The sequence below is a fragment of the Rhopalosiphum padi genome, chromosome 3 (assembly GCF_020882245.1).
Source record: "Rhopalosiphum padi isolate XX-2018 chromosome 3, ASM2088224v1, whole genome shotgun sequence".
Classification (NCBI taxonomy): Eukaryota; Metazoa; Arthropoda; class Insecta; order Hemiptera; family Aphididae; genus Rhopalosiphum; species Rhopalosiphum padi.
This window is the reverse complement of record NC_083599.1, coordinates 27,477,334-27,492,520: the sequence shown is the minus strand read 5'-3', so window position 1 is coordinate 27,492,520 and position 15,187 is coordinate 27,477,334. Positions and strand designations below refer to the sequence as shown.

The 15,187-nt window shown below is 26.3% G+C and overlaps 1 protein-coding gene across 1 annotated transcript in view; it reads left to right on the top strand.

Annotated features, from left to right (window-relative positions):
- LOC132927413 (uncharacterized) overlaps positions 1-7,354 on the top strand; it is a 389,955-nt gene extending 382,601 nt beyond the window's left edge. The window contains exon 7 of the mRNA XM_060991934.1: positions 6,595-7,354. Coding sequence (XP_060847917.1) covers positions 6,595-6,627 — 33 coding nt within the window. The 3' untranslated portion in view covers positions 6,628-7,354. The remainder of the gene's footprint in view (positions 1-6,594) is intronic.
- Positions 7,355-15,187: the final 7,833 nt, after the last annotated feature.

The window sequence follows — 15,187 nt, the reverse complement described above, 5'->3', positions numbered from 1 at the left end:
ATCCGGACGACATTCGGTCTGAATTCGTTCGGATTATTGAGGCTCTACAGTATATTTAAATGCAGTTTTTACGATACTAAATGAGTGAGAAAATACTAATTGAATGGCATAAGTTTCAACATTTCAAGGAAAATAATCATGTGATTTAGTTATTTCAATTTTAAAAATTATTACTTTGATCAGATAATTTTTCAAAACAGATCAAAAAGAAAAACATTAAAATTGAATGAACATCGATCTAGTTAAGGCAAATTAAATTTTTGATTTCGTAAGAATAATAGCTACCATTTTAACAAAAAACGAATCGTATCGTATGGTATAATCAATATTGCAATTAGATTGTAGATTTGTTTTCTGAATAAATTAATCGTCAAAAGTTGTTAATTGAACTCCAAATATTGAATCCTAGACTATTCGATATAATGCAGCTCAATCACAAACTTTTAAAACTCCTTTCTTAATCATCTGTTGAGCAATTTTGGATTCTATAGCTTTATTTTATTTTATTTGTAACGTTCTACGAACTAATTAGATTTGCTTACTCCAGCATACACTACTCAATAACAGTAATACGTTAAATTGCATTACATAAGAATAAGACTTGAGTTTATAACAAAATTAAAAAAAATCAATAAAATAACATAATACTGCGCTGCTAAATTATACGCTACCTAATATCTACGCGATTTGGTCGATTTTTGTTTTAAAAAAATATGATTAAAAATGGTTATTATCCTCAATACTTAGATGTTTACATTTTAATCACTCTAAAATACTCTTTCAAAGTTTCGATTTAAATACATATATTATATCCGATTAAAGGGTAGGAATATATTTTTGGGATAGAGTAAAGAAAAAATTAATTACTAAACCGTTAAAACCAATCTATGAGTCTATGACTAATTTATGTTAATTGTGCGATCAGTGCACAATGCACTATATTTTATGCAGCTATATAAATTATATTATATTGGTTCTTATTATTTTATTTTATTTAAAAAGTATCAACAGCTATACAGCTATTGATACATAGCTATACATAGTTTAATAATTTGATAATTTTAATAGGTACCTAAATAGTACATACAGACTAGTGACTACTTATAATAGGTATCTACACATATTAGGTATATACAAGGCAATAGATTATTACACGTTTGGATTTCTCATTGATTTATGCATTTTTCAAATATTTGCGGGTGTTAAATATAAATACCCACTATTACAAATAAAACAATAAAATAATATTATATTTAATTTAAATAAATACTATACTGTCGTTAATATCATAGTACAAATACATTTGACAATGATATATAGAAACAGAAAAAAAAACTTTTATTTTTTATAAATTTAAAGATATATAGAACCACCATAACTACTAATATTATAACCATATAAAATTACTTATATTGTACTTCAATTGCAACTACAGTGAGTAAACTATTTTTCCATATTATTACATACTCATTTTTAAATAAAATATATGATGGTCGTTTGAAAATAAAATACACTATTAATATTTAATTGTATATTATAATACATATTGAAGTCCTGAAGATGATATAATATTTAGATAAATATTTTAACGATATGGATATTTGTAAGTGCTTAAAAAATAATATATCTTAGAAAAAGCATTTTTTTAAATATAATTATGATAATGTCTATATATTTTAAAATAGAAATTATATTTATGGAAATAAGTAAATATGGTTCGAAATAACTATTTGATCATTTTTTTTAATTATTACCACTATGTTATTAACGTTTTCAAAGAATTAACAACTCTGCAGTCTATGTCGATAAAATTGTAGGTTTTTGAGTAGGTATAGGTATAGATTTTTTTTCGTTTTGTAAAGTATTAAATACGGCGATAACCTATTTGATTATTTAAGCTACTTTTCCAAGTTCCGACGAAAAGGAGACGATTAAATATTCATTTATTAGCTGATATAAGTTAATTATACATATTATTACTCTGGTCGACGACACTAAAACTACGCATACCACTTCTCCTAATAATTAAAGGTTTACTACCACAAGTCACAAGGCAAACTCTGGTTGACTATATATTATATTATAGTAAGTTGTATTACTTATTGAACGTATCAGCTGTCGTCCGATTTCGACTCGCTATCAATTTATCAAAAACGGGATGATTTCAACACGCTTTTATCCAAGTCATTCAATTCTCGAGACTTTAAAAAATGTATGCTGAAACATTGTTGTGTGTATTCTTCAACAGCAGCCGGAAAATAAATTATTTATTTACGTAGGTATCTTTATTATTATACTGTCGCACGACACGTCATAAATTATTTTACATAATAATTTACTTTTAATACACCGTTCAGGCAACTCTGTACACGCGTAGGTATATATAATGCACGTATTCCAAAATAAATATTATACAATTATTTGAGTCGGGAAGTAAGACATTTATTGTCATTATGAATATTATAATATTTAAAAATACTCTTAATTCACTTAAAAACTAAAGTATCATAAAAACCGAAATAGAACTCAGATAATGTTTTTACTTTAAAGTTTGATAATAGGTTATTTCACACTGATATTTAAGCTAAACACACAAAATTGAAACTGCTAAACATATATTTTAATATGATAGGTATACATTTTTATTGGAATGATGAAAAAGGTCATACAGATATAACGTAAAAAGGGACAAACATGATTTTTAATCACGTTATTCAAAACAATTTTAATTTACACACTATACGATACTTTATCCTTTTATTATTAATTTTAAATTATGTTTATTGGTAATCGAATTTGATTTCATAAAATTTGTTAAATATTTTTCCATTACCTATATACATGTATGACGTTATAAAAAACTTTTTGAAGCTCTGATAGCAACATTACAATAACATAATATACAGTATACCATATTTATAACATAAGTATGAAGTGTTGTGTATTTATTGTCTGTTTGTAAATAAAGTTATGTGTTCAAGTTGACTTCGCTCATCAATTCTAAAAGATAAATAGAAAATGAATAATCGAAGAATGTTAATATTAATAAGATTCTTATACATTATCTAATCAATTATTATCTGTTCAAAATCGAGCATTTGTTTATTTCATATGTACAGCAATACTACTTTTAACATGTCTATCCACAAGATAGTTTTTACAAGTTTAACTGAGTATACTAACATTTATTATAAATACTGTATATTTTATAAGCAATAGTGTTACCTTACTATTATTGTTCTAGGTGCTTACATACAGTAAATATTTATTGCGTATTCTACTTTTTTCTAATCGATATTGTAGCATTTGTAACCCGTAATATTGTATACTTACGGACGATTGGCAATATGATATTTTCATATTAATACAGAGCTATACAATGAAATTGAATTCCGTTTTTTAAGTCTTTGAAAAAAAATCTTTGAAGCCAGAAGGATATTTCTCGCTGTATACTTAAAAGGCGTCTGTCAAAAGTATTTGCTTGTGTTTTGAATTATATTTTTGTTCGAAATAAGTTTCGTTCCAGTTGGCGGGCGTAAAGTATAAACGCACTTTGTCTACGTCAAACTATATTCCACTTGCTCGGTCCCATTCGGTCCGCGAAAAGTAAAATTGTTAACAACAACTTTACCCCGTGTTTACAAGAAATCCTGAGAAAAAGGGATAATGAACAATTATTCGGCCAGTGGTATATCGCGGCCTTCTTATAGCGATTTTGTCATTAGTGAGCTTAAAACTTTTGATACGATTAAGAAATGATTAAAAACAAAATAAAACTAACGCGACGGCCTTGTACCAAGCAGCTTCACAATAATTCCGTGAAAAGTTTCGGCTAAACGCTAACAAATATTATAATATCCTCTACTCACCTCCGCGCCACAATCCATGTAAATCGCCTCCATTCGTTCACGAGGACACTTTATAATATATCAATAGATATTCGCACAAATATACGTGTTCATTATACATAAACCTATTAGAAGATGATTCTTTTAAAAGTAAATACTGATTAAGGTGTATCTCAAAAAGCGTTACCGAATTAAGAAAAAAATAATTGATTTTTTTATGACGATATAAAAAAAACAATATTTTTACTATTTTTTATTATTGTTATTTTTTAATATATTTGCTTGAATGCGAATGACGATTTACATTTTAAATTACATACTTCTAAGCAGAATACATTTCCTAGAATTTTTACAAAAATGTATAACAAATTGGTTGTAATTAATTAATATATTTATTAATATTACTACTAATAATTAGTTATACGTTATTAAAGTTTATATTAGCGGTATGGAATTGGCACTAAAGTAAGTAATACTCTACGAGATTTAGCCATGTATGCCCACTGCTCCACTCACCATAACTTTAATAGTATTTACTTATAAGTTATAAGTTATAACTGATAAGCTACACATTCAAAATTCGATTGTTATACATTAAAATTCTCGAAAAAACAATATTCTGTTTAAGAATATGAAATCAATAACATTATGTATGTTGTTACTTGTCATTCAAAAAAAGTAAATTACTTTAAAAATAGAAACGATGAAAAATAGTAAAAAAATATAATTCTTTTTAAAACTTGTTTTGTAATAACTCTAAATTATGTAAATAATATTTTCCAAAACGTTAATACTTTTCAAGATGGTAGTTATTTACCAACACCCTATATAAATATATATATTTATATTGATATGTATGTGTGTGTTTAGACTTTTGCTTGTTTGTTCGAGCGTACTCAAAGTATTTATTTGCACAGCCATCTGAAGAAACGGCAAGCCGTTCAAAAACATTGGCCTGGCGACCGACTTATGTCAAAAACCAATAACTGTAGGCACATTTCTACTATATATACACGCAATATACAAATGCACGCGTATATAATATGTATATTGTATATATTTATATAATATGTATATTGTATATATTTATATAATATGTATATTATATATTATACACGTATGCATACACAGTATAACCGCACTCCGCAGCCATCACCTATATAGTCGTATGCGGTGTTTTATGTCTCCGAGTCAATATTAAGTTATATTACAGATGTTTTTTCTTGGCTATATTCTTTGTTTATTTATTCTTATTAGTTTCTGATTTTTACTGGTAAGTACCTACTATGAGTGCAAACTGTACACAGTCACAGCTCGCTCTAGTGATGTTCCCGAGTCCCGATTGACTTCATCAATTTTCGTAGTCACGCTTACACCATGTGGACGCCAACGGTACTATATTATATTAATTGTCAGGGATAGGCGAGTTACTTAATTATTTGTAACTGAAAAGTTACACTAAAATTTTGTATCTATAGTTATAAGATGCATTTAAAATGTATGACTAGTCACAAGTTACAGTTGCAGTAACTTATAGTTACAACTAAATTTACAAATTACTTAATTATTTAGGTATGTTTAATTATTCTTCAAAAAAATAATGACTCTAATACATTATAAGTATTTATTTATATGAGGGATTCGAGAGAAAAAATATAATACGGATGTTACCCATAACTAAAATTATTGAAACAGTGAAACATCATAATATGCTAACAGTCAATACTTAGTACTTTACACATACGGACAGTACACTTATGCACCAAAATTGAAAATCCTTTATATTATTAAATAAATAATAAAATTTATCTTTGGAAATTTGTAATATTTTATAATATGAAAGATGTAGATTGAATATAACTAAAAATAAGTACAAAGTTCAGTTATGAAATAACACGTGTACGATTTTAATTATATTCAAATCTTAGTTCTATTTAAACCTAATATTACCTGTATCAACAAACAATATAATTATTTGGATAATTTTGAAAAAAAAAAAAAATTTTCATGTCGGTGCTCATTGTGTATTCCTCACTATTTTAAAATTACAACGAAAAAATTCATATAATTATTACTTAATAAAATATATTTATAGACATAGGATACCCACATCTTTTATTAAAATTCACAATAAAAAATAAGTAAAGTAGCTAGTAACTAATAACTGCAGTGATGGCGCCCAGGCGGGTTATCAAGTAATGTAACTGTACGTGCTCACTGCTCCTGAAGAGGGAAGTCGGTGAAAGGCAATTGAGTAACTAATGAAAGCTCAATATAATATGTATTTATATTATATTGTAATAATCAATTTATATAAACTACCTACGTATATAGAAATTTTGTCGAGAGTAACGAGAATATTATTTTACATATAAAAAAAAAAGGATAGTTATTGGTAATACTTTTAGTAACTATACGCGTGTGCTCTTAAAATTTCTCTTTGCACTACTGACCAGTTACATTTAAAGTTAATGGAAAATATGTTAAATAACTGATTTTAAGTTACAAAATATGCAGCTTGATATCTAAGCTAAAATAACCTATAACTGATTACTTCGTGCCAGTCCTGAAGTATATTATTTGTTTTCGACATGGGCGCAATGCTATTTAAATTATTTCACATATTTCGTAATTATACAAAATACTCTCATATTTGAATTTTGCATGGTATTCAGATTTAATTGATAAAGAATGAAAAGGATAATGTGAATTTGACTGATTAAAATATTTTGATGTTTGATTACAGGCGAGGCAGAAAAAACCAAGAACCGACAAATAATTTCAACAGAAGACAGTGGATGACGACTTGCAAACGGCAGCTAAAAACCGCCCGAAAGAATAATATTTTCCGCATAGTAATACACACACATACACACACATACACACACATATACATACAAAACACACAAAGAAAAGAAGTTTGTTGTATTGATTAAATGATAAATTATTATTATAATATAATATAACAAAACACGTCTGGTTAAACATTTCTCTCGTTCATATTATTTTAATGCGTTTTAATTTTTCGATGTTACGACCAAAATTGACATTGTCACGTATTAAATTTTAATTAATATAATAATATTATAATAAAATTAAATATCATAAGTTGTAATTACCGTGTGCTGTATACACATACGAACAATATAAATTTTACTGTGTGAAATATTAATAATAACATTATATTTATAATTATTATATTACAAATAAGCATTACAATACTTAATATCATAATATATACTAATATATTATATTATATTAAACGCTGAAATTAATTTCTATATTCCGTACTTACTTAAGCACTAGATAATAATAATATTATGATGTCTGATATGATTATATATTAGATAATACATTTGCGCGTGTACGATATATAGATCCGAATGTCGATTTTCTTTTTGTTCCCTTCTTCGTACCCGTTTATCATATATTATTATTATTATTATTATTATTATTAAATATTTAATTTATATTGATTTATATGCTGTATATGTGTATAAATAAATGAACGAACAAAAAAAAAAAAAAAGTAATCTTATCTTGGTGCATCATTCGTCGGCCCACTCTTTTATAACTATATAATAGTCGACTTAACAGCTTACTTCTCCGTCCGTCCGTCCGCAACATAGAGTAATGTTACTCTATGGTCCGCAACCACCATCAAAGGTACTACCTAGACTTTCATGGACTATTATAGAGGATGAAAAATATTTCGATTAAATTCATGAGTTCACCATTTGTAAATTAAATTGCTACAGTCAATTTTAACCAAAATTTACCTAAAATACAATATATACCTACAACGTAATATGTGTAATTTGGATTGTAAAAAAATAATAAGGATGCAGTTTGCACCGAAATTCAAATCGATCACTCCCTTATTACGTACACATTTTAATAGTAAAGTCTAAGATATGAGAAACTAATAAACTATAATAAGTAACACAAAATGTTCCATTTTAGATTTTGGGCAGTTACTTTATTAACTAATTCACACCATTCTGTGACACGTCAGTATTGTCTCTAAAAATAAATAAAGAACAATAATAAATTAGGTATATTGTAATAATTAATAATGTAATGAATGCATTATTTTTGTTAAAAATTTAATGCGATTACGCCGGACCGACGTCAAAAGTTTCTAATGACTAGCAGTTGAGGCGACGGGTAATTTGAAATACCGGAAAATTGTTATTGTCATTCGGGCCAGTCGAGTATTAACGTCAAAAAGGGGACCGACAAAATATTGGAATATTTGGAAACTGATTTTGATGTAAATAACACAATGGGTACGGTAGAGAAAATTACATATTGTATTTAGGCACAAAATATAAACTTACAAGTAAAATAATTACTCTATTTAATTCAGAACACAATAGTTGTACATTTTCGTAAAATTTTCATGAATATTTTCAATAATCCTGAAAATTTTTTTAAAAATTTTCATATAGATTTTGTAATTATTTTCTTTTAAAATACAGACAATAGACCATTTTTTGATTATTTATACACTAAAAACTTACCGACTTACTTAAAATAATAAAAATACCAACTGTTTTACTTATTTAAAAAATATAAATTTTTATTATTATTATTATTATTATTATTTAGGTATTACTAAGACCGTAAATTTCAGTCGTTGAAAATGTTCAATGTTGCTAAAAATTTTCAAAAAATGTCAATGAAAAAAAAAATTTTCAAGCTTACAGCTCTACTTATACCATTATAGGTACGTATTATATAATGTTTTTGTATTTTAATATTAAAACTGGTGTACTAACTATGAATTTAATTTATATTAAAAATAAAAACATACATTTTATAAATTTATGATTTCATAATAATTATATAATAGGTACAAATTGTCATTATTTATTTATTAATAATGATTATATTATCGCACTATTTCAAAGATCCGAGATATGTTGCTCAACTGGCCTCAATGTTTACATACTCGTATTATTTCGATTAATTCGACAAGATTTGTATTGTACCTATGCTGGTTCTCATTCTACGAATATTCTGTGAACATTTAGTCACTTGTCAAAAGGTAATTTAAACTTTATGAAACTTCTAAGTTTGGTTTATACTATTATGCTCAATTTTGAATATGATTTTTCACGCGAACGCTATGTAACCAATCACTATGTGTGCTTAGTTTCGTGACGAAACTTTTACATAGAATATTTGAACGTTTAGACGTACTTTTGTAGGTAATTCACATATTTCATACTTTATAGGTAGGTACGTATTTTTATTGAATATAGAAAATTTATAACACCATTTCCAGTGACGGAAACGATAACAATTTCATTGTTCTGTAGGGGAAATTAAAAATAAAAACACCTGATTAATAGATAGATAAATATATAGAACGAAATAGATGTTTGAAGATTATCACACTGATGGAAAAAGACATATTTATTCGCTTTGCATACGCTCGACATAAGAAATATTAAAATATTATACACAACTTTCCGTTGGCTAAACTCTTTGAGTTTTGAAGGCCGCGGTGATAAAAAAAAATTTAATGATTTCATTAAAGTATTACTAAATGTATTTTAATTTTAAATTTGTTTCATCTATAATCATCCTAATGAAATGGAAAGAAAAATATTTAAGATGATGTTACATTGTAATCTGTTCATAACATTAATATTATATAGCATTATGTGTCTTTCGATATAAGCTTAATTAATTTCCTCTTACTTTTTAGTATTATATTTGCTTAACATAATACATTATAAACCCATGGAAGTTTTAACAGAAGTCGGATGTAATATCATAAATAGTAATTTTTTCTTCCATATGATAATAAGCTAAGGATAGCCAAGGATCTATAAATATATAGATACTTCCCTTAATATAACTACACTATTAAGCAGTGACCCTGTGTAGAACATGTTTCTGACGACTCATTTTATGTTCAATAAGAACATCCACCGACAGCTTGTTAGACGATGTAAACATGATCTTAAATCATTAAGTAAGATTTTTTTTTATATATATATAAAGGTGGACATTTTGGTAAATAGTAGATAAGTAAATTTTGGAGATATTTATAATTTATAGGCTTCAATCCAATAGTATTACAGGTGATTTTGTTATATTATTATATTTATCTGTGTGAAATATCGAACACCTCTGCCAAATCGTGGAATTTTTTAATAATATCATATATTGCTTAAAAAGTTTAAGATTATTATAACTATCTCAATTATTATAATATTTGGAGAATGAACCTACATTAGTATTCTCGATATAACATTAGAAATTTAGAAACATATAGCTATCACACTCGGTTAATATATGCTATATAATATTATGAAATCAACAAAAAATTACAATTACCTACTCAATAACAATGTACACTTTTTATACAACAATGCGTGTTTCTCGATTTTTATAAATTATTATTAAAAATAAAATTTTTAACTTCGGTTTTAAAGTTTTTGATTAAATTAAATTGAGTTGTCTGTAAGTATAAGAATATTAATTATATTTCTATTTTATTGTTAAACCGGTCCCAATGTTTTTATTATCTCTTGTAGCACGTACCTACACCTACCTATTAATTATTAATTGTTAATTGTTATTTCATTGAATAATTCGCGTATTTAACGAAGTTTTACTATGTTTTTTCTTATTTATTTCCTCTCTTTTTTATTTAATAATAACGCATATAGCTACAAATTAAATAGTAATAATTGAACCATAAAAAAGTTAATGTGTCATGTGTGTATTATAATATGGTCTTTTATATTCAAAAGCTTAAAAGATTAAACACAATATACATATGTATAACATCATCACTTCTCAATTAACCGGTTACTTTATGGCCTTTGATTTAAAAAAAAACACGTTATTTTATAGATGCAAAAGGTATAATGTGTTCGTAAAACTAACATTTCTAATAAAATCGAAATTAGTTAATTCTCAGTAATTTTATTTAAAGAAAATATTAGTACCTCATGATTAATGAATATGATACAGAATTTTCTGGAATACAAGTCAGGAAACGAAAAATAATGTTATCATATTTTTACTGTTTGAACAAATCGAACACATTTATTTAAATCATTGTGTATCCCCCACTATACAGTATTATACTATTATGCATTATTATAAGTTGTATTTGCTAGTGTTAGGGATTCGTTGTTTTATCATACTTACTTCTATTAATGTTTTTTTTTACATTTCGAAATCAAAATATTACTGTTTAACTATATACATACATAATGCATGCACACACTCATACATAAAATATTCAGTATTAATGATGGTTTGTAAATAAAAAAATGATTACTGTGTTAAAGAATATTTCAAGTAAATAGGACCCTATATTTGATTACTTTAAATAAATAAAACCTGATGAAACAAACAACGCATATAACTATTGTTAACTAAATAAAAATAATTCGTTAATAAATTCATTATTTAACAACGCTAAATTTAAATTTACTCTTGATAAAAAAAAATACCTATTATAGTTAATACTAAAAAGTGATTAAATATTGTATTAAAGTATTAATATAAGATATTAAATCTTAAATTAAAAATGTTTAAATACATAGTCGATTTGTAAATTCATTTTTCTAAAAATTAAAATCAATATAAATCAATATTTTTCATAATATTAAAGTATAAGTTAGCTTTAGTTCAACTAACTTATTGCATTATTTTTTTTAGCAAAAATAAACACATTTAACTTCCAGGAGTAATAATCAATAGATTTAGTAATAATAAATAATACAACATTTTAAATAATTAAATAAGAATAAACTAAAGTAAAATTTACTTACCACATATTTTGCAGACCTGAGACGGACAGTAAAAACTCAACTTTTTATTTTAAGTTTAATAGTAAACTAAAAATAAATAAAATATATTATGATGAGTAAAAATTTAATTTACAATATATTATATTACATTATATTATTAAATACGCCACTGAATACATTACGTGTAAAATTAAATACAATCCTGACACTTTTTTTGTGATGGGGTACAGCTTGGATGCACCAACAATTCTAATATTTTAAATTGTGTGTATCTTACATTTTCTAATAATAACATTTCTAAAAAAAATTATCTTTGTTGCATACATTATACATTTACCTATCTGAATAATAAATATGTACTCTATAATAATTATGTATCATACGTGTACTATTTCTTCGATTATTTACATACCTTTTTATTTTAAAATTCTAAAATACAACTTCGGAATCGATTTTTATTTTTATTTTTTTTTTTTTGTAAAATTTATTATTGTTTTCATTTTTAAGATATGGCAATGAATAATCTAATAAATAATAATGTCATTTAATAAAAAAAAAATATGGTCGCAGTTAAAAATATTTAATATAGGTACTTACTACGCGTATATTATATTATTATCGTTACGAAAATATTGTTTCTCGTCTATTGGTAGTGTGTATTTTACATTTTTTATTTCAGAACACTAAATTGGATTACTTAAATAATAGATGAACATAAATTGTGTTCGCTTGAATATGATATAAATGTAAGATACATATACTAGCATATATCAAGTCCATATACTATAATACTATAATGTCCAATATATAAATTGTCCAATGTACCTAAAATAACTTCCTGTATACATTATGAACCAAATTACAATAAAGTCTATAGGTACATAGTGTACAGGGTGATTTGTCAAACATGGTAACTCGCCTGTTATGCTTTAATAATGTATATTATATTGAAAATTTTAAGTATACTGACACTAAAGAACAATATTTTAAAATATCTATTTCAAATTGTATATAAGTACTATTTAAGAAGTGTCCTGTCACTTATAGTTGGTACTCTTATTTTCAAATGAAAACCGCCCTTTTTTCCATACATTTTTAAGTCTTAAGTATATGACATTTTGAAATTGTAGATATATTTAATTCAAATAACTACATAGTTATTGAGTTGTTATCTGCGTAACTTTGTGTTCTATAAGGAACTATAATAATAATGTAATTAAAAAATATCGGAGCTATGAATTATGATGATTAAAAATCATAGTAATTACCTAAAGAAATTAATAATAATGTATTAATATTTTATAATTTGAAAAAATTGTCTATTAGGTAATAATAACTTCTAGATAACATAAACGAGTTATATTTTTAATATTTGTAAAACCATTTTTAGGATGATTATTCTTGGTAAAAGTGTAACAATTGTCGTCTATAGACATCATACATTGCTCCTTAGGTAGGGAACGACTAAGTGTGATAAGTACGAGCGAAGCCGGTCATTGACTTCAGGTTTTCCAGCAACTGTCGTAGTATATATTAATAACCGATGCGTGCTTGGAGAGTGTGCGACACGAATAGTGTGCGATAATACGACAGTGGAAAATATACTCCGCGATGATCACTGATCAGCACTGCCATCAGAGAACACCCATACTCACCCAGCTCGGTAACTCACATATTTTTTATACGTTATTATATATTATCTGTCTTTTATTTTATCGATATACGATGATATACGTATCTATTTATGTATCAATATTCTAGTACTTTACTTAAATAAGGTAATGACAATGAATAATGATATCTAGTGTTAATATTACACAACGAGATCCAGTTCATAACTTTGCCGTCATAACGAACACGCTAAACCGTATCGACCGGTAAAGAGGGGACGGACGTTACAATATATAGTATATACATTTTAATTAATCAGAAATTATTGGTCCGAATTTTGATGTAGATACATCAACATTTTTTAAAAATCCTTTAACGGACAAACAATAGTGAAAAAGTTTGAGTCTCGTTTGAAAAATATAGATTTTTCACCACGAAATACGCATTAGTCATTATAAACGCTATAAATATCTAAGTATTTGAAAATACAGTCCTCAAATCTTAAATATACTTTAAAAATTGCAAAATTACAAAATCTGAAAAATATATTATTAAACTAAAAAGTAGCATATTATTGGTGAATCGCCCTGTGTAATTTATAAATTTAATTAAGTCATATGAAACAACTTCCAATATACAAACTCTACTCATATTTACTTCTGTTGAGCATTTTATTTTACTACTCACTCATGTTTGACATAAAAACAACATGTGTATACGACACATTATATCTTCCGTTGGATAATCGCTATAAAAATAGATTGCTTTTTGTACATTATCTATGCCTTTTCTTCTCTTTAATCGTACAACACGGAGACCGAATAATAACTATGGGATATCGTCATTCGCTTTCAGCGCTTCACGTCTTGACATTACGCTGTGACGTAATGATATTGTTGTTGACACACGTACGACGGCGATGTCGCAACAATGAGTTACCCATAAGCATGTATAACTTTATAAGTTGATTGACTATACATAAGTGTATTGGTAATCGAGTAAAAGCGTGAAATCGCTTTTTGTTGAATCGATCGCATCGCTCTTGAACACAAGTCGAGCTGGCAGAATTAATGGTTTTGCTGACGTTGAAATTAAAAATAACCCAAAGAAAAAAAGCTGATAGGATTATACGATGCTACTGTCGGTACGATATTATATATGGCATATGCACTCTTCCGAAGCCGAACTACAGACCCGGAAATCGTTTCGTAATTTTTTTCTTTTGTCGACGTTTCGTTTCATTTCCAGCAAGCAGCACTCTAACAAATGGCCAAAATAATAATAATAGTAATAATAAAAAAAAATTGTCTTTATAGCATTGACAATTGAAATCTAAATACATTTCCGGCGAAAATCACGAAAAAGAATTAACATATATACATATAATACTATCTGCCTAACCTATGACAAATAAACAAATATAAAATACGGTGCTATATAAGCGTATCTCGTTGTTATTGTACCTCAATTCACGGGAAAATCTCCGTCGATGTATCTCGCTTTGTTAACTAATTTGATCAAACAACTGCCTTTAGCAGATTGGATATAGCATTTGCTATGTTCTCGAACATGATACAAACTAATCTCTAAACTTTTCTGATATCTCTAAGAACAATCTCTGAAAATGTCATGTATAAATTCATTTTTATACAGAGTGATTCACCAAATACATGCTCACACCCTTTATTCCGATAATACAGTAATTCAAAATCTGATTTTTGGAATTTTTAAATATACCCAATGAACATATTTTCAAATTCTCAAGATGTTTTTTTTAGTTTTTTTACCTATACTGTAACGATTGCCGTCTATATATATATATATATCATAGGTTCTTAACCGGGGTCCATAGATGGTCCACGGAGTTTTTTTTAATAACCCAAAAATAAATACTGTCCAAGATTTTAAGGTAATATTGGAATCAAAACAACAGCAAATATCACATTA